General features: G+C 40.3%; 1 protein-coding gene across 1 annotated transcript; it reads right to left on the reverse strand.

Annotated features, from left to right (window-relative positions):
• Positions 1–2099: 2099 nt before the first annotated feature.
• On the reverse strand, positions 2100–23943 carry ERMP1 (endoplasmic reticulum metallopeptidase 1). Its single transcript, XM_074856781.1, has 15 exons — positions 23654–23943; positions 22361–22662; positions 18839–18966; positions 18392–18497; positions 17377–17523; positions 15184–15276; positions 13618–13830; positions 12450–12670; positions 8739–8913; positions 7955–8145; positions 7225–7377; positions 6552–6754; positions 5782–5897; positions 5182–5345; positions 2100–4393 (listed from the first exon to the last, which is right to left on the reverse strand). The coding sequence occupies exons 1-15, from the start codon at positions 23941–23943 to the stop codon at positions 4229–4231; spliced, it is 2667 nt and encodes an 888-aa protein (XP_074712882.1). The 3' UTR covers positions 2100–4228.
• Between the last annotated feature and the right edge of the window lie 874 nt (positions 23944–24817).

The raw sequence follows: 24817 nt of genomic DNA on the forward strand, positions 1-24817 counted from the left end.
AGTTCCAACAGATCCACCATGGGACACAGCTGAGCCCATCAGCCAAGCTGGTGCCTCCTCTCTGTGATGTATTTAATGAGGGGTAAATAAAAATACTGTGCAGCAGCTGTGAGAAATGAGTGAGCAGAAAAAAAAGATGTGAGGAACAGTCCTGCAAAGAGCCAGACCCATAAAGGAGGAACAGGTGCACAGATCATCTGCAGCCTGTGGATCTGTACAAGTAAACATGTATGTTGTGGTTTAACCCAGCCAGCAGGTAAGCACCACACAGCCCCTTGCTCACTCCTCCCCCCTCTCAGTGGGAGGAGAATTGGAAAAACTCATGGGTTGAGGTAAGAATGGTTTAATAACTAAAAAAAAAAGTAATGAAAAAGTATATAATAAAAAAGAGTGAGAGAAACAAAACCCAAGACAAGACCAGGAAGACTGTATCTCATGGAAGGAACCGCATGCTGAAGCAGGGGAACAGTGTGAGGAGGAAAGAGCAGCAGAGAGGAGCTGCTAGGGACTGACCATGGCCTGACCCTCAGCTGACCATCAGTCATCATTCTTAGAGCTTTCTGAAACTGAAATTTTTTAAAAAGCTGTTTTGTTACTGGCCAGTGACGCTTGACACTGCTTGAAATATAGGTAGCAGTGACTAGATCTCCCTAAATTGGCTTATACTTCCTGTTCAAATCTCAGCTTTATCCTTGGCATGTTTTCAAGCTGCAGCTGCAGCTCTGCAAGAACCATTAAGCTTTGTAGTCCAACAGAACCTCTTCTGCAATGAACAGGGAAGCCTGACTAATTTGTAGGACTAATTTATCCTCTGAGACTGGAACAGACTTTCATGAAGACTAGGAATCCATGTTCTATCGTCAAACAGAAGTCACACTTGTGCAAATTCACATTGTCTAATTACACAGTTCTGTGACTGATCTTGCGTGGCTTTTTAACATTCCTTCACTAAGACTGCATATCAAGTTCTAAAATGGTCATCCTGCAGGCTCCTTCCAGATTGTTATCAAGAACCAAATTAGGTTTAGCCCTCCAGGAAAAAAGTACTGAACAGCATTACCGTGCAGGTGAACCAACTCTTCAGCAGCTATGTCCCATATGCTACAATTAGCTCTGTATAGAAGATCTTGTCTATTTGATTAGTGTTTTTCCAACAACACTTGCAACCCAACCCAGATTGAACAGACATTAACAACACATCTTGCTAACACAAACAGCTCTGCTCAGCTCAACAGCCTGTCACTTTGTGTATGATAGCCGAAATTCTCCTGTTCATTGCACCTATCCCAACACTTTCTTCAAACGCATACTTCTACTTGACAGGCAATCTGAAGGTACAGTGACACAATCTAATGCTGCATTGGATTGTGTAACCACAACATGTACGGGCCTCCTTTGCCAGGACATGTTTAAATTGATAAAATGCTTATTTCTGATATGTTCTCTATTAACATACATAGTACTCTGTTACGTAACAAATTCTCAAAGCCATCAAAAGTCAGGGAAGAACTCTAGCACTAAGGAAGAGTAAAGCAATTTAGAAAAGGCTGTGGATGTAAATTGCTTCAGATAAGCATAGGGGAATTCCAGTCAGCTAGCTGCTTACTGCCCTCGGTAAGAATAAAGACTTTTCTACTCCCATGCCCTTCTATCCTTAAAATTACCAGCTGCTTGCTTTTTTGATATTTCACAGAATAAGACACACAATACTTTCAATGAGAAATAATAAACTACAGTAGCAGAAGACTAACCTGCTTGTACTGAGTGGGGAAGCAGATGAACACTGAAACAATTAGCATAACATTCCATCCTGTTTTTCTACCTGTGATCAACAGTGAATTTGCTTTCAACTATAAGTTTAGCAAAGAATACTTAGCTCTGCTACCAGTGACTCTTCGATAACACATCTTGTTTCAAGAACCACCTTTCTCTCCTTTCCAGGCAACCAGCCAGTGCCCTCATTTTAACACTTCTCAGCTCAGATAATTTTTACATTCTTTGGCCATGCATACCTTCCACGTAGCTCCAATTCTGGCTGTCTAACTGCAGTAACACTTCACAGTATTTCTACCCCAAGCTTAAATAAAACATTAGTGCAATTCATAAAACCAACTCAAAATTGCCTTTAATCATGCTGAAAAACCGAGTTTCACTGAATAAGTTTCACTTTTATTTAAAAGACAGAAATTTACAAGATACTAGATATCCCTCAATTAAATTATTTAATAAAAGTTAAATCCTGAGATAGCAAAAGCTACTGCTTCACTAAGTTTCAGAAGTTGCTAACAGACATTTTTATATTTTTGGCTCTCGGTACAAATTCTTCATACAGCATTTTTCAAAGCTTTAAATCAGAGGCGAAACAAAACAAAAATCAAAACTGAGGAAGGTGGTAAATATCAGTGCAGCTTTAGTTAACTAGCTGTGTACCAGCTAGAGAGCAGTACTAAACACTTGTTGATTCAAGGCACAAGAGTTATGAACCAAAACTCCATTTTTCAAATCATTAATAAAACATTTTTAAAAAAATAAATGCGTAATATAGGGATTGTAATTTTGAATCAGATACAATCAAGTGAGTGATGATTAATGCATGTTAATGTAGAAAGACCCATTGGTTTTAAGATACTGATGGCCAGTTCATTATGATTACATAATTAAACCTCTTACTCTAACCCATGAGTCAGCTGACAGTCTTCACAAATGTACCTTGCAACAAATGAAACTGCTTCTTGCTACTATTGTACACAACTACAGAACAATTTTAAGGAAAAACACCTTATCAGGGAGCTGCTGTCCATCACAGCTCACACAAAGTGTCACAAAATTTTCTTTCACATGCCCCGCAAACTTCCCAGTATTAGCATGTTTTTTACTCAAAATGATGATGCATGCACAAAATCTGCTTTGTATGTGATTTGACAATACTCAAGAGATGAACAAAATACTCATCTGTACAATTTGTAGTGTGGTATTGATTGTCACAGAATGTTTTATATACAGTTTGGAAAAAAGCACAAAGTTTTCAGGCACACGGTTCTTTGAATTTGAGAAACAAACATTAACTATTACACTGCACTGAAAAAAACCTGGGAGTATAAAAAAAACCCCAAAGAGGTCAGTGGCTTCTGAACTCAAAGCTTGTCAATTAAAACTGGAAGATATTCTAAATCACTCACGGTCATTTATAAAACCCATCCTGTGGAACTAAAACAAGAGCAGACCAGAGATATTAGACATCTTTTTAAAAATGACTCTTTTCGGTGTTTTCCTTATGGAAAGCAAAGCGTATTTTAAGAAATGGTTAAATGTATTAGCAAAGTGCTATACTGTCACATTACCAAAAGTCTCTCCAGAGGAGATACCAACAATTATCTTCTAATTTGTTGGAACTGGCTAACTTGAAATTTAGAGTAGACTAATTATAAGACATCCACATAAAGGAGTGGGGACTTAGCACTCTTACATACGAGAGAGCAAGTCACATGCTTATATGCTGATACTGAAAAATCCCAGCAGGAACAAAACTGCAAGATGATAGGTCAAACTTACCCACTCAAGTTGTAACACTGAAGAGACAGGCAGAAGGGTAGGAACCAAGTTTTTAACAGAAACCTATTATTTGGAGAAGATAATCTAGATAAATAATTACCACATTCCATCATAATATTTTTTCTGCATTATGCCTTTGCCAAGGACTGGGAATGCAACCTACACAAGCATCATAGCTTTCAGTGACTTCATCCAGTGACAAAAGGAACATCTAGGACTTTGCCATCTCTGCTCCCCCACCATGTGAATAAGCATCTTTTAGCTGAAGGTCATACTTTAACAGGACGGGTAGTATTGGTAGGTGGTAGTCCCATATATGTGTGAAGTACGCTTCTATTTTACATAACATCAAAATAATTTCATGAGTCCCTTTCATTTCAATTGCCATCGTATTATGCTAACGTTACCTCCTCAAATGCAGTTTTCATTTTAAGAAACCCACTAGTCAAGCTGCCGTTTCAGTGGCAGAACCAGGGTGAACTGTATCCATATTGACACGAAGTATCACTATATCCCCAAGACAGCAGTAGTCTTTAATACTCACACTGCCAAAAAAACACCATTGTTGCCACTTTAAATTCTTGTGAAAGTCTCTGGCATCTTGTTAGAAAGTGTCTGCTACAACAGCATTCTGCATCAGAGAGATTACCCTATTAGTGCTGCATTACTGTCAACCTTAAAAGACAAAAAGGTCGTAAGTGCAGGACCAACCAGAAGAAAACGTCCAGTCTGGAAACCTCTCCAGCAAGGCATAGAGTTGAGGTGACTTTTGATCTTCCCCAAAAAAGTAATGTGCTGCTATGGCAAGGGAGACTATTCCATCAGGATGCTTTTCTGGGGCCTGAAAGTGAGAAAAGAGCAACAAAGTCGTTATTATTGTTTATGGCTTTTAAACACAAGATCAATCCAGATGTACTTTTCTACAGTCTTTATGCAACAAAACTTCATCCTGCAGCTCGCTGTCCTATACGTTAAAACACTTCCTATCTTCAAATGTATCGGTCTGATTACCTGATGAGCTCAGTTTGAATTGCAACTGGGCATTAGATCATAGTGCCTCTGACATATTTCATAGCTTGCACTTGCTCTGACTTCAACATTTATATCTGTTGGTTTTGCTGACAAATCAAGACATGGACTCCAATACAGTATTTAGACTGATCTTTCTATTGTGAATCCTTAGGATGGAAAGCCTTTGCTGCCTAGCTTTACTACTATCAATCTTGCAAAGCTTGTCACACTGCAGATCCCTGTCTACCTTTATCAAGTACCCTCAGAGGATTATTTGATTAAGTGTTTAGACTGCCAGATCCAGGAAGGAATGAGGGACTTTCTGAACTTTCAAAGGTTCTTGTAATATTTACTCAAAGAATAAGACACTGTTAAACACATAATAAAAGCACACAGATCTGCATAAAGTTCTTCATTGGCAAGTTAATGGGAAGGATCATAAATCCCACTGGAACGGTGTGAGCTGATACATAAAGTTGAGGGACAAATTAAAAGAGGGAAGCTAGAATTAGGATCTATCAAATAAAACAAAGCTTAATAAAGTTATTATGACATTTTTCACATAAGAATGTATAAATGGTGATAACAGGGCACACCAAGGGATCATGGCAGACTCACCGTCAGTTCTACCCAGAAGTGCCACGGTGTAGCCTGCAGCCCATGGGAGTAAAACACAAAGTAGTCTCCTCCTAAGCTAGCAACTGGTGTACCATCCCCGAGAGACCACTTGGACAGAGCCGACCCTTCATGTGGCCGAACATACAGAGACATGTGACTGGGACCTGCAGAGACAGGGATAATGTATCAGCAGGTGGAGGTACAACAATCCTCTATTTTCCTGTGTAGTAGTATGTTATCTGTGTATTACTATCCATGTCTTCCTAAACACGATACAACTGTCTTCTCTACAGAAGAGGCTCCAATTATTTCTAAGCAGTAAGATAAATGAGATGATGATGTAGGAGAAGGACAGAGCTATAAAATGTACTTTAAGAAAGGACTTGCTATAAAAAGATCAAGGTTTACTCAAAACAGACAAGGTTATCAGTCACCCAAGTAACAACTGCAACACAAACCCCACAACTTCTAGTGTGTTATAAAACTGAATCTCACAAAGCTTGCTATCTTGGCAATGGTACTAGAACCTGCAGTACTAGAGTCAAAACCTGATTTATTAGGGGCATAAAAATAAACAGAAATCACAAACCAGTCACTCACCAGATAATTCAAAGCTTAACCTCACAGAGTTCCAGGGCATCAGCTCCTTGGACAGAACTTTAAAGTGAATGGGGCTTTTAGGAAAAATTTCTGTAGCAGGAAGATACCAGTTTTTCCTGTTAAAAAAAAAAAAGTTTTAACTTTGTCTCAGTGCAACACTTGGAGGTACTAAATACGAGAAGCCAAAAAGTTTTTGTATAGTATAGCTGACTGTGCTGTTACTAAATGAAATATTCAATAGCTACTGATTCTAGTAGAAGTCAGGTAAAATTAGCAACTTGTGGCCAGACAAATATTTAAAGGACATATTAATAGAAAAACAGTCACCAGTGTGTTCATTCGTTACCTTCATCTGTCTTAATTTACAAAAGAATAACATCAGTAAGAATATTTGCATCTTCAAACTGCTAATATTCTTCTGTGGAGATCAGTTACTCTAGATTTCCTCTGCTATCAGCCAGGGTTAGTGGGGGAAGAAGGGAATAGACATACATACTCTTACTCTGAACTGTCCTTAAAGGCCCTCCCCTTCACCTCCACCTGGTGCTAACATCAATTTTCCACACATCAACTTCTACAGATCCTGCAGCAGATTCTGGCAGAAGACACTGCACCTAGACAGAAATTTGGGTGTCTTCAAAAGTGGGAGGATAATTTACTCCTAGACCAAGATTAGCCTTACTTTTCCTTTCCTTACATAAGCAAGATTGCACAAATGACCAATGTGCTTTGGCAGTTAAGTGCTCAAGTGAAGCAGTGTTCACACCAACCGGAACATGAAGTGCACTGGAAGAATCCAAGGAAGGCCACAGAAAGGAGCCTGCTCCTCACATGGAGTTCTAATGGTGTCATTGATTTCAGGTACATGGGGAGTTATGTGAGATATTCCATTATAATCAAATCCATTAATCCATATACCAGAGTCACTTTTAACCACATTTCCACCTAGATCATGAAATCTTCTGCTCGTGTGCTAGAAGAAGAGGAAAAAAAAATATACACAGAAAGATGATGGAGCCTGTGATACTAAAATATCCTCTATGTCAATCCTTATGGTCTACTGCATTTTCAGTATGCACTGAACACACATATCTGAGTATTTATGACTATATAGAGAGTGTTACTCAGATAAAAGAAACATAGCATAAAAATACCTGCATTCAGAAGATGACTGTGCCTGTATTTTCTCATCTCCCATCACGTTCACTTTTTGAATTATCATTGCTTACTCAACCCTCCTACTTAAAACCTAAAAAACCCTGCTCTACTGACACAGATGAACTGAACACAAGAATAAGGGAAACATTAACAATTCTTTCAGGAATAATCAAAGCCTTTAAATCAAGCCAGTCACTCTTTTTGGGGTCAGAGGGGTTAAGCTTTGTAAAAACCAAACACTCTTGCAACCAACAGAGTCAATATGATATGCAAGGCTTTTCTTACCTGGAGAAAGACACGCTTAGGCTTCGGATTAGCCACATCAGAACTGTAAGGAAAGAAGATTCCACTACAAACGAGAATCAGAGTGACTACAAACACAGTAGTTAAAGTTATTAGCGTCGTTTTTGTACTTTTGACAAGGTAAATGAAGTTAATCTAGAGAACAAAAAGACAGCCCAGTTATAAAACTGCAAGACTTCAGAAACAAGACACTATTCGTATAACTCTAAAATCCAATTATAGAACTGAAAGTACATTAAAAAGATATTTTTGCAAGTACTACCTGACACAAGACACTTTTTTGTAATCTCAGTATTTAAAACCAAAAAGAATACAAGTACTTCCCAGATCTTTCAAAAATTTTTTAAAATATCTGCCAACAAAAATGTAGAATCTTCATAACAAAAAAAAAACCTGAGAATTTTTTTAAGTGTAGTATATGTATTGTTCAGCCACATACTATACTTCACCAAAAATCAATGCCAGCATTGTGTATTTTACACTAATCTTTACTACATCATCACTGAGCAGATACATTTTTATAATCCCTGCTTCAATGACTTTTCTCTGACTAACACAAAACATGGAATCTTCGACATGTTTCCTAGAGGTTTCCTGTAACATTTAAGATGTCAAATTATCATTAACTTCAAGTATTTATTTAGAAAAACATTGATTCTAAACTCTAGAGAAAGTTTAAAAGGTTTAAACAACATTTACAAGTTCTACTTACAAAATAGGATGACAGAATCATAGTGATGACCACAATAAATCCGGCCAACACCACGTCTGGTAGAATTTCTGAACCACTTCGTCCCATGATAGGTGTAAACATTTCAAATACAGTCCAACTAAGATACATCATATACAGATAGGGAACAAACATTCCCAGCATGTACATCATGACAAACTTCATTGTGGCACCTATAGGGAACAGAAAAAAAAACCACAAAAAACCATAAAAGCTTAAAAGGACATAAACACACAGCTTTACTAACATATCCATATGCTGCTGCAAGGCTCAATACACAACACTGGTCCTCATCCCTGACATGGATATGGAAAGGGGATATCATTTCGCATAGCCAATGCCAATATAACTCTTTCATAAACATCACAGAACTATTCTTGTATTACAAAGAAAACAACTTAAACAAGTGTTCTGTTCCAAACACTGTTTAAATATTACAGTATTTTTTAAGAACCTTTACTGTCCATCCAAGTATCTGATCAGTTATTAATAACCCCACATAGTATTGTTCTTTTTAGCCTGAGACACAGGGTGTTATTCACTGTATTTTCTTTTAAAGAGCTTCTCCATAGTTTCAAACTGTGAAAGAAAAGTTCAAGAACACTTTTTCTTGTAACAAAAATCTCACATGGTTCCTTTGACTATTTTAAATTCAGAGTTTGGGATTTCTTTTGCTTAAATAATAGAATTTGGAGGAAAACACTCAATAATCAATAGTAGGGGCAGAGATTTTTGAAATACAACCTCCCCCCCTCAAAACTCATACCTTTTTGGCTGAATTCTTTATGAATCATGAGCTTTGCAAGTAAAGGAAATGCTACCCATAACATACAAATGAATGCTGAACAAAGGCCCATCCGAGTAATCATAGCCAATGCTAAAGACCAAATCATCAACGAAGCATCAAAAAAAGTATCTCCCAGGTTCTGCTCATTCGTATTCTGTAACAAAAAAAGCAACTACAGTCATTACTGAGCATATTCCATGTATCACATCTCAAGGGAACACATAGAAAAAAAAAATCTGTATTTTTTGTATATAATTGTTTTCCTTGGACAAAACAATTTTGACAAGCATCATCTCACCATTCTCTTACCATTCGGAGTTATCCATAACAGTATACCCTTTTTTTATTTTTAAATCTGCTCTGACATAGCTTGGAAAAGAGATTACACGGGCTCCTGGGGCAGAGGGAAGAAGGGAACACAGAAATGACAATACCAGAAGATGGAAGGCTAATGTTTCAGGTACACAGGCAAACAGGGCCTCTTCATAAAAAGCACTGGTATTTGTGTAGCATACAAAAAAAGTTATGTTGCGTTTATGTGTGAAAAATTATCTGTATCTCCTGAGATTCTAAACCTGTTTTTGAACAGTAGCCGTTAATGTACTTCTTATACAAGCACTGTTACTAGTGCACAAACATTGTATACATATGTCATGGCACAGCTTTTTAAAATATACTATTTGTTTTTGAGGAAAGATATGCATGGGTCAGATAATACTTGGTATGTTTTCAAAAAAGAAGGATGCTTAACCATCAAAAATGTGGTCTGTTTTTGTGGGGTTTTTTTAAGTTACATGGGAAATGCTGCAGTGTTTGTAGTGCAGAATTCTTAATTGTGAATCCTGCTAGTAGCAAGAAGGACTGCTGGCATGAACAATGGCTATCAGGAAGCATCTAGTTCAGTTTTGGGCTGAGAAGAAACAAAAAAAAAAAAGGAGGGGGAAAAGAAACATATGAGTTGCCAAATCTATTTCAAAACAAAAAGCTTATTAACTCACAAGTTCTTGAGCCACTAACAGAAAACACCCAGGCATTGCCTGTGATAGCCAAGTGAGAGATTAGCTTCCAAAATTTTTATGCAACTCTAAGTACAAGGTAAATTACAGAGGCAGCATAAACTGTATGGTGTACTGCAAGCTACAGCATGCAAGAAATTTAAGAGACTCATGAAATCAAGTTGGTTGATCTGCTGATCAGACAATCAGCAGGCAAGAAGCAGATCCAGAGGCTGGAACAGCTGAACAGTTAGTGAAAAGTATGCTCTCCCATCAGCTCTTCTGAAGGACTAGAAAATCATAACATTGCATCTATTTTATAAATGGCTCATCTTTTTCACAAAAGGGCACCACCACATACATATATTTAACATACATATACCAGTTAACACTCTCCCACAAAATTAAAAAACCCACTTCCAGATAAGGACATGATGGATCCACCCAGAACTTTCCACACAATGAAGTTTCAGTAAGTTCTTAAAACTTCTTCAAATACTTGGTTGAAGCTGGATTTGGCTGACAACTTAAGCTTCCTAAATTGTCTTGCATAAACTTGTACAAATGGCTGAGAAGTAACAGCAAGCTGAACGACTAAGTACTACTGCGCCTAAAAGCTAGGCCTAACAAGCTCAAGTAGTCCACTTTTCCCCTGGAAGACCATCATCTGGGCACCACCTCAAGGCCCTTTTTGTTTTTAATACAAAACCATTAAACTATCATCTAAACATATGGGATTGTGATGAGCTATAATTATGACACTATTATGCAAATTAAATTGTGTTGGTTAGTCCATAAAACAGAATATTGAGCAAAAAAGGTAGATGGGACAGTAAGCATGACAAATGACAGCAATGAAGAGGTAACACACCAAATCTTCACCAAGCCTTGCAGGGGCCTAAATGACCTTTACCTGTTGCAGAAAAGAACATGGCCTATCAAGAGCTCTGTTCCATCATTCAGTGATGATGGGATGACGTGCACCCTGATGAAGCTTGCTGATGATACGAAACTGAGTGGGGAAGTGGACACTTTGGAAGGGAGAGACATCCTGCAGGATAACTGGGGTAGGCTGGAAGAGTGGGCTAACAAGAACCTTATAAAGTCCAACAAGGACAAGTGTAAGGTCTTGCACCTGGGAAACATAATCCAGGAGTACAGCACAGGCTGGGATCTACCTGGCTGGGGAGCAGCTCTGTGGAAAGGGACCTGGGGGTCCTGGTGGACAAGCTCAATACAAATGAACAGTGCGCTGCTGCAGCAGAGAAAGCCAGCAGGGTGCTGAGCATCACCAACAGAGATAAAGAAGCCATTATCCTACTCCACTCAGTGCTTGTCAGGCCACCACAAAAAAGATGTGGACAGGCTGGAGAGGGTCCAGAGGAGGGCCACAAAGATGATCAAAAGACTGAGAAGCCTGCTGTATAAGGAAAGGCTGAGAGAACTGGGTTTGTTCAGCCTTGAGAAGAGATGGCTTAGGGGAGACCTTATCACCATGTTCCTGTATTTAAAGGGTGGCTACAAAGAAGATGGAGACTCCCCTTTTACATGGAGTCACATGGAAAAGACAAGAGGTAATGGGTACAAGTTACTCCTGGGGAGATTCCAACTGTACACAAGAGGAAAATTTTTCACAGTGAGAATAATCAGCCATTGGAATAATCTCCCCAGGGAAGTGGTGGATTCTGCAACTTTGGACACTTTCAAGATACAGCTGGACAGGGTGCTGGGCCATCTTGTCTAGGCTGTGTTTTTGCCAAGGAAGGTTGGACCAGATGATCCCCGAAGTCCCTTCCAACCTGGTTATTCTATGAGTCTATGACCTCCAGCTGTGGTCAAAACAACTAACAATCAGAATAATCATGGAGGGAGGGGTGACTATTCAAATTTCTACAACAGCTTCATGTAGAAAGCTCTGTACAGCACAGAATACTATATTAGAAGAGAGTATGACAGAACTAGAAATTCTGATAGATATAACAAAAAAGCTTTCATATGAACCATCTGAAAAATAATTATTCTATTTACTTAGAAGGTTATTAATACAAATTACATCAGCAAAACAACATGCTTAATAAAATAAACCAGAAAGAACTGGAATTCCAAGTTTCACAACAAAATGTAAATGACAAATTAGATTAAATAAGGAATAAAAATATTAAAAGATACATAAGGAGGTACTGTATCAAAATAAATTATTAAATTTAGGGAAGCTGTCATACCAGTACATTCGGAGGCAAGAATCTGGAAAGATTCAAAGAACGTTCAACTATATATGTCAATTCTGTGATTATCATGAATATTGGAAGGTATCCAAAAACCTAAATTTTCCAGCTGTTGCACTGATCTCTCATCACTGAAGTGATGGCAGAAAGGGAATGTGCAGATAGGGAAAGAAACACTACCTTATACTGTATTCTAGTAGGCTTTTGCCTCTTTTTCTGAGGCAGCTTCTAAAGGTCATTAGCAAAGAGAAAGCCTTAAATCGCAAAGCTCTTAACTATTCAATCTCAATCTTGACTGACTTAGTAGAGCAATCCCTATGCTTAGATAAGGCAATTTTTACAGCAACATTTTAAATACTTCTGTCCAATACAGAAAAAAATTTGCATCTTTTTAATCAACTCAGAAATTAAGACTTCCACAGATTAAATGCTACATTACCCTTCAACATTAGCAACAACGTCAAGCTTACCTTATAGAAGAACTTCTTGGCTAGTGTGTGCACAAGAACAAGCTCAGCTACAGCTGCAGTGCCATACAGAAACACAGAAACATAGAAATGGGTGTACCAAGAAAGAGACCGTCCAATCACAGAGACAAACACTGCCACTAGAAGGACTGTCACCAGTGTGCAGACCCAACTTGTCAGTGTTAAGCCGAATGCAGTGAAGAAATTCTTCAGGTTATGAATAGCTGTGAAGAAGAAAAGCGAAGTTTCATTCAATAGTATGTACTCTAATGCAGACTATCATCAAGATTGTAATTACCCCACAGTATAATTGCTTTAATGACTAAAATAAAACTGCATGAGGAGTCCACTCTGAACTTCTCTTAACAGCATGGTCTCAATCACTTAGGCCATTTCTTTGCAAGTCTTTTTGCAGTCTTCCCTGCTGCAAGATTTATTCTCAGAGCACTAGTGTATTTTGCAGATTACCATGTTCCCAATAGCAAAAAATTCTCCAGGAAACCAGCAGAACCACTCTACCATCTATAAAGTCTCAAAAAAAAAAAACCCCAAAACAAACCCTGCAAAAACCTGGAGTTGATTTTCTTATAACTTCTTCTTACTCCAAAAATGTTTGTTGGATTTTGGGGGTGGGGTGGTAGTGTTTGTTTTGGGTTGAGGTTTTGTTTTTGTTTTTTGTTTTTTTTAAACAGGTATGTTCATACACATACCTGAAAAGGTCTAACTAGAAGATTTCAGTTGTTTCACACCCTTTATTAATCTTTGTTATCTTTTTCCCCCATTCTTGTTTGCTCCAGCCTACAGACAGGTGTTAAAGAAACATGATTTTGAAGCCCTACCTAACAGAACAAAAACTTTACATAGATACTATGCAAAGTTTTTTTCTATTTTCAGATCTTTAAAAGACTTAATTTTAATCTTCATGAAAGGATAAGAGATATGAATCATGATTATAAATGACAGACATTCAGGCCTATCATAGCCTTTATCATAATTATTCACAGTTGAGAGCTTTAAACACCAAGCAACTTCTGTGGCATACTGCACACCTAAAATTTATTTCCGAAGTTTATCTAAAAGGATGTCTTAATCACCTGAACACTTCTCCATCTACTAACTGCTATTTGCTGAAGAGTAATGTGATTGATTTTTTTTTAAGAATTAGACTTACCTCTGGTTTTGGGTTGTAATAATTTCTTACTTAAATAAAGAAAAGCAGTTGCTGCTGTAATATAGTTCATGATCGTGCCAACGCGAGCAGGATAAGCCACGACAAATAAACCAAGTACATCAAAGAACACAACATTTCCATGTCGATATTCAAAAGATTTAGCCAACTTATCTGATGTTGCTAGATATTTTAGGACAGCTAGAATATTGTCACCTATTAAAAAAGCAGATACACAAAATAACTACATCAGGGTTGATGAACTAGTACCCAGCATTCTTTTAAATATAAGGGTTCTCGTAGTGAAATATCCTCAACAAAGATGTGATATACAAATGATTATTCTGAAATCGGCATTTGATGGTACGCACAGCATAGTATTTTCAGGAGTTAGTCTATATAGCTGTCACTAAAATAAATATACTTGGGAAGCTTCATGTATCTAAACATTGTTGCAAGGAAAGGAATAGTCAAGTTTTCAGCCCATAAGCCCTTCTTCAGGCATGATACTAAAGCACTGGACTTCAAGGCTAACCCATAGAAGAATTTATAATTTCTTAATCTTCCTCCTCTTCTCCTTGACACTCGTAAACCCCATTTTCAATGATGATGAATTACCTGCCCTTCTTTCCCTAGATGACTGTAAGGCAGAAGACGAGGAGGCTATTTTCTGTTGTGGCCTACAGGTATCAACCACCTCTTCCTTTCCCAAAGTACAGCCAAAACACATGTAATCAAATGAGACCAATTGTTCTCAACTTTCATTTTGCTTTTCCTTGACCTGTAAAAGCGCTTACTGGCTGAAAAGTTTGTCTCTTTTTTGTAGGTGTGATATGTTTAGCACGAGATGTTCTATGTAACCACCACGACCAGTAAAACCAACTTTCCAACACGCATTTAGAAGTGTTACTTTCTGTCTTCCAACTGCATTGGTGCAAGAAAGCATTTAAAACTCTCATTTGTGCTGGTCATTTAAGTTGGCTTTTGTGTAAGCTTAAAGGATGAAATGGTAAAAATCCTGTAGGCATTTAGTATTATATTAGTTTTTCCTGGGAAACTTACTGTAATGTTCTTTACTGCAGTCTCAAATAGCCTGCTATGAGCACAACCTCTTAGCAGAAAATATATCCTGTTTATCCACAGTCTGTGTGCCACCATGTAAATCTGACTGAGATCCATTCTAAAAGAAAAACCTCTGTTGGCAGATCAGTCTCTATGCAACCAACTTAACCATAAGCTTCTCATGATGAATGAGAGAAAAGGAACACAGAATGCTAAACAGTCAGGTATCAAAAGCTAGATTATAACCTTAATTAGATGCCACAGTTACTTTCAAATCAACATCACTGAATGCTGATAAAGTCTATCTTCCCAAGTTGACCAAACATATTTCCTTTGTATTTTAAAGACATGCATTCAGTTAATTCTTTCCTCTTTAGAGCATTGTCTAGCATGTTCTAAATGTGTAATTAAAATTATTAATTTCTCACGACAGTAGTCTTACAGCAAAATGAAAAACCAGCTACAACACTACTCTTTAGTAAATTACTGAATACTTGAAATACCAACCTGCTCTCTGAATGGACTCTGCTAAAATTCTGTCTGATGTGTCGTATTCTGTATGATAAATGTAGCCATTTTCAATAAAAGCCAAATCTATTCCTACAGAAAGAGAAGAAGCATGTTTGAAGTTATGTAAACCTAAAACCTTGAAACAAACATGAGAAAGCCTCAGATATACTTCACACAAAACCTTGCTCTACTTTGTGGCCCACTCACTATCCTTAAAGATGAACAAAATCATCTGCTTTGTAGAAGGAAGACTAATTGGGATTCCATGTGTACTTAAAAAAGTACACTTTTAAAATGTATTAAAATATCTGTCCTTTCTAGCGTATTGATTTGCACAGTATCTGTACAGGAGCTGATCTTTACTGGAAACAACGAAAATCCTTAATCATCTCAGCTTCAGAAAAGTCCTACAAGGCGCTTCCAAACAGTTACTTGTAAAACATCAATAGAGATCCATGCTGAAAAGTAATGAAAAGCAGCACCGTGGAACTACAGAAACACCTCAAAATACCAAGGTGCGTTCCTTTTACTTCTAATTTGTAAACAGCTTTTCAAATAGCCAGTCTGAAACCTCTTAATTTAAAAGTCCAAAGTTTGTAAAAACAAACAAAAATATTTACCAGAAAAGAAAGGTTGTCTCCACGATTAATTTTATACATTCAGTGCATCCCAAACACTCACCCCCTCCACTTGCCTATGCAAAAAGCTTCTGTCTGTAACCTGAATCATCACAAATTTGCAGAGGTTTACCAAATCAGACCTTGATTCTACCAGTGGACAAAGAGGAACAAACTAATTCAACTCAATTATTTAATTTCTATTTGTTTTGAAAAAACAGAGGTCAATGAGAATTCATTTACCAGTTATGATCCAGGTTCGATTCTGAAGAAATAAAGAACATATTGTACAAAAACAGCTACTCTATTTTCAGGCTAGAAGCGTACACAGAATCACAGAACGATCAAGGTTGGAAAAGACCTTGAAGATCATCTAGTCCAACCGTTAACCCAACACTGACAGTTCCCAACTACACCATATCCCTCAGCGCTATGTCAACCCGACTCTTACACACCTCCAGGGATGGGGACTCCACCACTGCCAGTCAGAGAGGGACCTGGGGGTGTTGATTGACAGTCGGCTGAACAGGAGCCAGCAGCGTGCCCAGGTGGCCAAGAAGGCCAGTGGCATCCTGGCTTGTATCAGCAGGGACAGGGAAGTGATCTTACCCCCGTACTGGGCACTGGTGAGGCTGCACCTCGATTCCTGTGTTCAGTTTTGGGCCCCTCACTACAAAAAGGACATTGAATTACTCGAGCGTGTCCAGAGAAGGGCAACGAAGCTGGTGAAGGGTCTGGAGCACAGGTCATACGAGGAGCGGCTGAGGGAACTGGGGTTGTTTAGTCTGGAGAAGAGGAGGCTGAGGGGAGAACTCATCGCCCTCTACAGCTCCCTGAAAGGAGGTTGCAGAGAGCTGGGGATGAGTCTCTTTAACCAAGTAACAAGCGATAGGACAAGAGGGAATGGCCTCAAGTTGCACCAGGGAAGGTTTAGACTGGATATTAGGAAGCATTTCTTTCCAGAAGGGGTTGTTAGGGGTTGGAATGGGCTGCCCAGGGAGGTGGTGGAGTCCCCATCCCTGGAGGTGTTTAAGAGTCGGGCTGACGCAGCACTTAAGGATACGGTCTAGTTGGGAACTGTCAGTGTTAGGTTAATGGACTAGATGATCTTCAAGGTCTTTTCCAACCTAGATGATTCTGTGATTATGAAGAAAAAAAAAAAAAGAGTATTAATTACTAAGTCACTATGTTTAAAAAAGATTATTTTGGTTTATCCATTAGGTATAAACATATAATTCCTGCAAGCAGGTTATTAGCATCATTACCAAAATGTTTCAGAACAGAATATTTCATAGCGTCCTGTTAATTCCTGGAATGTTTTCCTGATTTTCGGGAAACTTTTCTACCACATAATTTCTTTCTGGAAAACAGCAGTCTCCAAAAAGCATCCTAAAGCAGTCTCCAAAAACAAATTTAAAGGCTCTTGCCTTAGAAAAAAAGCAGGAAAATTTGCTCCCAAACTTAAAGACAAACCAAATTGAAGGACCTTCACATAGTGAACTCCAAAACAGTCTCCTTGTTATAAAGATGAATGGTTGCAAAATGCACATTGACATGTCTTCTGAAAACATACCTGGAACATTGCCAAAGTCCCTGTAGATACGGAAGTCTGTATCTGCTGGGATAATACCGCTCTGAAATATTTCCTGTGCCACCACAGAGGCAAAGGGATGTTTGGCTGCAACTACGTATGCTTGTACAAGCCAAGGATTCTCAGGTCCTAACAAAAGACAGACAGAAAGTTCACAACAGATACTTTTTGAACTTTCGTTAAGATATGTATCTTTATGGTAACAAATAAATAATGCAAAGGAACTCAGAGTTTTAAGCTGTTGCCCCACAGGGTATATACTAAGTGCATTTGTATTGGCTGAATGCCTCGCACTTGAGAGAAAGAATTAGTTATGCTTGGGGGTGGGGGGGAAACACTGATGCCTCAAGTGTTCAGTGTCTGATGGCTGATAAGCCATCTCACAAAAAAGACCCAGCACTAATAAAGAAGTCACAACCTTTAGCAGCTTCCAATTTATCATCTACGTATCACACGTCAAAATTATTGTTTAGAGAAAAGTCTCTCCACTAAAGCATTCAATGCAAAGAAACAATTAAGTAGCTCCAGCAGTAGAAGGAAGTCTGCAGTCAAACAAGGATGAAGCAGTTTAACTGTAGCCTACAAAACACAGTTTTGCTGCTTCCTGAGCAACAGATGGAGTTCTAATGCCACCATCTCCCTGCAAAGATTCTGAAAGAACTGCTGCAGAAATTAAATAAAGCATATGAAAGTATGAGCATGCAAAATATATGAGATATCCAAATCTGGTTTCTCCTTATTACGTTGATGTAAAAGAGAAATACAACTTCTGTAATTCTGTTCTACACAGGCTTCCCCTATGTGGCAACTTCAATGGCAGTGCTTTAGCCTACATGTATCTAAAGATGGAGAGTAACTTATCTGCTGCACAGGGTTGGGAAAGAGGCACAGAGGTTCTGTCTTTTGCTTATGAGTCACTTTCATTACTCCTTCAAGCCTACATCGTTTATTATCAAATTATCGTAGCGTAGAAACTGGACACAATGCAAGCTCATACCTGTTTGAAAAACAAGTTCTTTTCCTCCTACACCTGCTGCCTCCAGGTTAATAAAAGCTCTAATTGACTTGGCCCACTCATGTTGTGTAATGAAGCCGTGACTAGCCTTGATGGGAAAACAAAAAAATATAGGTCAAGTATCTTCCAGACCTAAGTGTTATTTTTCATCATATATGATTATAACTCAAGATCGGACAAGGCAGACATATCACAACACAAACAGATGCAGGAAATCAAAGTCTTCTAATTAAATTAATATGGACAATATTCTTAATCTAAGTATATTTTTCCCTTTGAAATCAAATACATTTTCCTCAGAGTGTTAAGACTGACATTTAACTAGTATTTCAACAGATTAAATACATGCTGCATCTGCAGTTACTCTTTCCTTTGTCGGTCTTAATACACAGCTTTGATGTATATTTTACAGTTCTGGCATATTCTCACCTGCAAAATATTTTCTTCTGCACCATTAAATAAGAATATGACAGCATGCTGCAGGGGCTCTGATGATTTTGAAAGTGTGTTAAGTATTTCAAGCATCACTGCACAGCTAACAGCATCATCACTGGCACCTTAAAATAATCAGCAGAATAGTGTGGCTTACAACAAACACAGAATTTCAACAAAGACCAGAAAAGAAAAAAGCTTTATGCTATCTCAGTCACTTAATCTAACTGAGGCACAATTATGTCAAACTTACGTATATTTTCTGCTACTACTTGTACCCTGTCTACACTAGTTAAAAGCAACAGCAGAAAGAAAAACAATGTTCAAAAATTAAGCAAGTGAAGTAAGGTATCAGCTCCAATACCACTATTCAAGAAAAGTAGACTAATCAGGTTACTAAGCAAGCAAAGTGATTATTATCTATTTTTCTAAGAACAATACGAATAAACAAGGACGTAATTTTCACTTACCACATACTCCAATTTTAAAAAAGAAACATTCCCACACAACTCACCCTAAAGCATTCTACACTGTTACAATGCATTCAAGTTAAGTGGACAAAACCTCAAAGAAACATAAGGCCAAGACTGCAAAATAAAGCAAGGGAAACACCAGAATTCACACCTTTAAAAACATTCTTAAAATTATACATTACAATACAGTATTTTAATGATATGATGCTTTCTACCATCCTTCTCTCTTTGCAGAAAAGCCCTTTTGTTCTGAGCTCAGTAGTCTGTTCTCTTGAGTTCCTCATCCAACACCATTCTAGACTTCGTCTCACATCCTCCCACCTCCTCCCATGCCCTGACATTTTTTATCTTGATTAAGCATCCATCTTCTAGCCAAAGTCTCCCATTGCCCCATTTCCCTCATTTTAGTGCAAGCTGTAGCATCTCCCTATTCCACCCTGAGCAACAAAATTTGGGAACAGAGAAATTTAACCTCATTCCATGATGCTGACATGCATCAAGATGACGACAGAGTGGTCAAGGCCTCAGCGTGTTATTGGGGCAGACTCATTAGCTGCTAAAACTGTTTAATTTACACATAAAAAGCCCCAGCTTTTCCAAAGCCACTAACTTGGCAAAATTTAGACATATCTGCCCCCTGCATGAAAAGGGCGTATTCCTGATACAAACACAAATCTCAGTGTAAATTTTAGCCTTTGCTTATTGTATGGAAGCACTTCAGAATAAATAAAACCAAAATCTTTCCCATACACCGTTCTCTAATCACTTTCTCAGAAATTAATGCCTTGTTCTGCCAAAACCTTTCCAAAAAGCACCCCCAACATACCTGATTTAAAGCCCTGATTATATTGCCTCCTGAATTTATCAGTAGTCTACTCTTAGCCATGTTCAGCTCTTACCCAACTTTTGTTGTTTTGAAAACTCCACAGAAAAGTGATTATAGGTTTTGGTAAGATTAATCACTTATCTGCCTCACTGTGAAGCTAAGAAAGATAAGTTATTGGTTTCAACAGACATACAGATTTACATCTGATTAAAGCAGCCATATAGCCATAGACTATGACACAAGCGCACAGAGAAAATACCATCCCCAAATACTTCATATACACCAAAACTGATGGGAGGTTAAAACAGATTTTATAGCAAATATAGGTAATCTAAGAAAACCATGTTAGCAGCTAGCAATGGTAATTTCAAGGATATTTCTGCCTTTAAGTTTATTAGAAAAGAATCAAATATGCCATACAAGCTGAAAATTAGTACTATCAGAACAAGAGACATCTTTTAGGAGTGTACACTTTATGTTCTTCCTTCATGAGGAACCCAAGCTTTCTAACACTGAAGCTCTAATGGTTTACTGAGTTTTGTTTTACTCATTTTGTTATGCATAAGCCTCAACAGCAGATTATGTTTTATTAGCTGCTTTTCAAATCTATTACTCATTGATCACTGAGTCCTGCTGATTCTGGTTAAGTAACACATTTTTGGTAATGAAAAAATTTGTAAGCAAATAACTTATAGAAATACAGGAGAATAGAAAACAAAAAGTTCTTGCTTAGGTTATGTGCAAGTTTCACACCAAGAAAATGAAAGACAGAGCAGTTCCTCACTGTTATGGTAAAGGGCTAGGCTGCTCTGTGATTAAGGGCAAGCATACAGGCTGATTTCTAGCTCCTCCACAGATTTCTGTATAATCCTGTACAAACACTAATACTTTTTGGCACCTCTGTGCAAGGCTGGTGAAATATTTTACTGTCCGAGTAACTGTTAAGTATTTGATGTAGACATAATCCTGTGTTACAACCCATAGAAACAGACACACCATTTACACAGGGCATCCATTTAAAGAGTTTTCACTAATCATTGTATTATGCTTGTGAAGTATTCTTTCTAAGTCTAGGTAGCCATATCTGGACTATAAATGCAGTAATTAGCATCACTGCAGTTCCTAAATCACAGAGCAAGTGTAATAACCATGCAGTTATTAAGCTTATTTTGGAAACTCATCTTGCTTAAATACGATTGAGGAGAAAGAGAAGTTCTGTATATTATTTGTTGACAGAAAAAAGCCACAAAGAATATGGCAAGTGCTTTGCTTCTCTAGCTAATACTCAACTGTTTTCTCAATAATGAAGACTATTTGCATTTGCTAAAGAGCAGAAGTTCACCCCCCAAAACAAAATATCATGCGGGGTGCAAATGATGAAGCTTCAGTAAAAGCTTCACTGTTGATGACTGAAATCTGTAGGTATTTTTCAACTGCAATAGCAGGCACACACTTGTGGCTGAGTGTTACAAAAAACGTTTTCATGCAGTTTTCAGTTCCCTACCTTCTCGGCACGGTTGTAACTATGTATTTACAAAGCTGTTTACACTCTTGCTGCAATAATTATTTAACATTATAAGACTTACAAAAATGGAGAAGGACAAGAATAAGAGAATATGCACAGTGACAGTGAAAGTAGCAGCGAGAGACATGTACACACTACCAAGGCAACAGAACCTTAATCTTTGATCACTACAGTCTTTTGAGACAGAAGCTCAAAAAAAAAAAAAAAAATATTGGCATAGCTTAAGGATATCACACTTAAAATTTGAGATAAAGTACGATACCAGCAAAGGGAGAGGAAGACACAGACTAGTTAGTGGGGGTGGGAACAGTCTCTGGCACAAAGGATCTTGTCAAACGAAAGCCAGGATTAAATCGGTACAGAAGTATGGAAAGACCTGAACAAGAGGTAGAAGCAGCATATGAACTACATGTATAAGCAGTGAAGTACAAGAAAGGCTGATATAACCCAGCTTTCTAGAAATCTAAATACAGTATCTGCCATTTGCTGCCTACCAGAAAGTGAAAGCGAAATCCCGACTTTAGTAAGACCAATCTGTCACTCTAAATATTGAATCTCACTGAAATCAAGCAGACGAGTTGACACATGCAGTATTCTAGCACGTGGCTATAACACTACTTGGTATGAGAAGACAGTGAGCCAAGCTCTGTGGCTCATGTAGTACATAGAAACGCAGAATGAACACGTGGACCTACCCGGGGTATTTGGTACGGAATCAAAGTGACAATTGGATAACACTGCATACTCAGCTCCATTTCGGGGATCCAGCTTCACTATGACATTGGTTATGTTTGCATAGTAACTAGTAAAGCCTCCTAAAAAGTCAATGCTGAAGGAGCCTGTGGGCCTCTGTATGTCTACAGATATCTTGTGAGCATCTGTACTTTCTCTTTCTATTGCCCTAATTTGTTCTAAGAGGTAGTTAACTGCAAGAACTTCATTTTCTGGACTTCCAACTGTTCTGGGCCCAATTGCTGTTATGTTGTCAAGATATCCCCTGTAAGAGATAAATTACACATTCAGCATCAACACATTCAACATTTAGTATGTAACTTATCTACAACTGTAACATTTTTTTTACATTGTTCTACCTCAAGACTCACAGTAAGTGACTAAAGCCAACTAGATGGTAACTGTAGTCTAGATGCCAAAGATCATTACGGTAATGGGCATATAGTCCTGATCTTTATTCAGGGCTCCTCATCCTATCTATCATGATATTAAACCAAACTACTGGTTTTCCAGTTTGAACATATCAATCCAAAAAAGAAATAAAAGGGTCAACGGAGAAGCTAAAGACTTTAGCAAGGTACTGCATATGCATACATGCTCTTCTCTGAACGTCTGAATAAGCACACCCTTCGCAAGATTTACACCAGCTAAAAATTTTCAGAGAAACTTTCCCTGACACTAAGTACAATATAATATATATAAACACAAGAATTAAACTACGGAGGATGTGTTGTTTGATCAGCCCAAAATAGCGCCTTTAAGAAGCAGCCACTACGAGACCTGGAGCCCTTACAGTATTTTTACCTACTTTCTGCAAGCGTCCAAGCGAGCTCTGAGCTCTTGCCAAGGCAGGGGAAGACACAAGCGCTCCGCCACGGACAGCAACCCCAGCAACGGATGGGAGAGGCCGTCACCGGCTTCGCCAGCCCGCGGGACGCCCGGCGCGCACACCCGCCGCACCGACACCAGCGGCTGGGCGCGGCAGCGGGGCTCGCCGGTGCGCCCGCCCGGAGGCAGGGCCAGGTCGCCGCTGCGAGCCTCCCGCCGGGGCCCGCTCCGAAAGCAAACGGCAACCGCAGCTGCCGCCGCCCTCGGGGTAACCCCGGGCGGACGCTGCCCCGCGGCTCGCGTGACACGGGAAGGCCCCGGCGGCTCCCGCCGCCCGCCCGCTCGGCGCAGCTTCCACCGCCACGGCCGGCGGGCGCCGCCGCGGACAGGAGGGGCAGTCCCCGCCCCGCCCCGCCCGCCCTCCGTACCTGGCGCGGGGGGCGCTGAAGTCGCGGGGCCCGGCGGCGGCCGTCTGGCTCAGCAGCTGCCGGTGCGAGACGTGCACCAGCGCCCGCAGCCCCAGAAGGTACAGCAGCACCGCCGGCGCGCCCCGCGCCTCGGGCAGCAGCGGCCGCCGCCGCGGCCCGCCCCGCTTCTTCCCGCCCGTGTCGCGGTCGCCGTCCTCCCGCGGCGGCGGGTGCCGTCGGTCGCCGTCGCGGTCCCGGTGGCCGCCGGTCGCGCGGAGCCGCCACACAGCCGCCGCCGCGCTCCGCTCCATGGGCCCGGCTGCCGGCGCGAGCTCCGCCGCGACACGCGCCACACGGAAACGGACGAGGGTCAAAAAGCGTCCCGGCTCCCCCCCGCCCCCCGCGGCTGGGGACGGGGGGCGTGGCCCCGGCGCGTCACGGGGTGGGGCAGGGCCCCATCAGCGGCCGCGCCCCCGGGCCGCTGGGCCCTGTCCGGCGGCGCTCGGCCGGTCTCGCCGGCCCGGAACGGCCCGTTCTCGCCTTGCAGGCCCGGGCGTGCGTCGGACCCCGAAAGCGAGGCCGGGAAGCCTTCGGCGGCGGTTGCCGGTGGACGGCGCCGGCGCGGTAGGGGCGGAGCCCTCTGTCCTGCCACCTGCCTTGGCGAGCAACGGCCTGACCGGCGCCTGACCCAGGATCACCCTGCGCGTTGTGGGCAGCACCGCCTCGCTCACAAAGATGTACAAGTCTCCCGTGTTTTCCAGCATTTTTAATTGTGGTTTTGGTTAATACTAAAACACAAAGGAAAGGGTGCGAAAGCAGCCGTAGCGTCAGTGGGGGAGCAGTAACGAGTGCCGCAGACCGCCACGCCAGAGGCAAGGGGTGGTGAGGCCTCGCAGAGGTGAAGTCACAGCACCAGCAGTGCTCGGGGTTGCTGTTTCTTCCCCCCACTGCACTATATTTTTCGCGTTTTGCAGCTGTAGCACTGCCCTGTGACTGGAGCTCAGGTAGCTCGGGGTGAAGGGCGGTAACTGGTGGAGGTGCTAGTCAATAGCAGCTTCCAGTGAAGTCATGCCAAGGAGAGCACCGTGAGGCTGGGGCCTGAGCTGTGACACTGAGCATCACCCCTGCAGCGCTCCAGGGGAGCATGCTTCTGCCTGCTCTCGCAGTGCCTTTGATGGGGCAGAG

The sequence above is a fragment of the Strix uralensis genome, chromosome Z, assembly GCF_047716275.1.
Source record: "Strix uralensis isolate ZFMK-TIS-50842 chromosome Z, bStrUra1, whole genome shotgun sequence".
NCBI classification, from domain to species: Eukaryota; Metazoa; Chordata; class Aves; order Strigiformes; family Strigidae; genus Strix; species Strix uralensis.

Excerpts from the sequence above, each read along its gene's own strand:
- ERMP1 (XM_074856781.1), bottom strand. The coding sequence starts at position 23,943 with ATGGAGCGGAGCGCGGCGGCGGCTGTGTGGCGGCTCCGCGCGACCGGC. Across the intron at positions 8,914-12,449 it reads CCAAGAAGTTCTTCTATAAG|AATACGAATGAGCAGAACCT; the intron begins GTAAGCTTGACG and ends TTTTTGTTACAG. Across the intron at positions 4,394-5,181 it reads ACTTCTGGGTAGAACTGACG|GCCCCAGAAAAGCATCCTGA; the intron begins GTGAGTCTGCCA and ends TCTCACTTTCAG.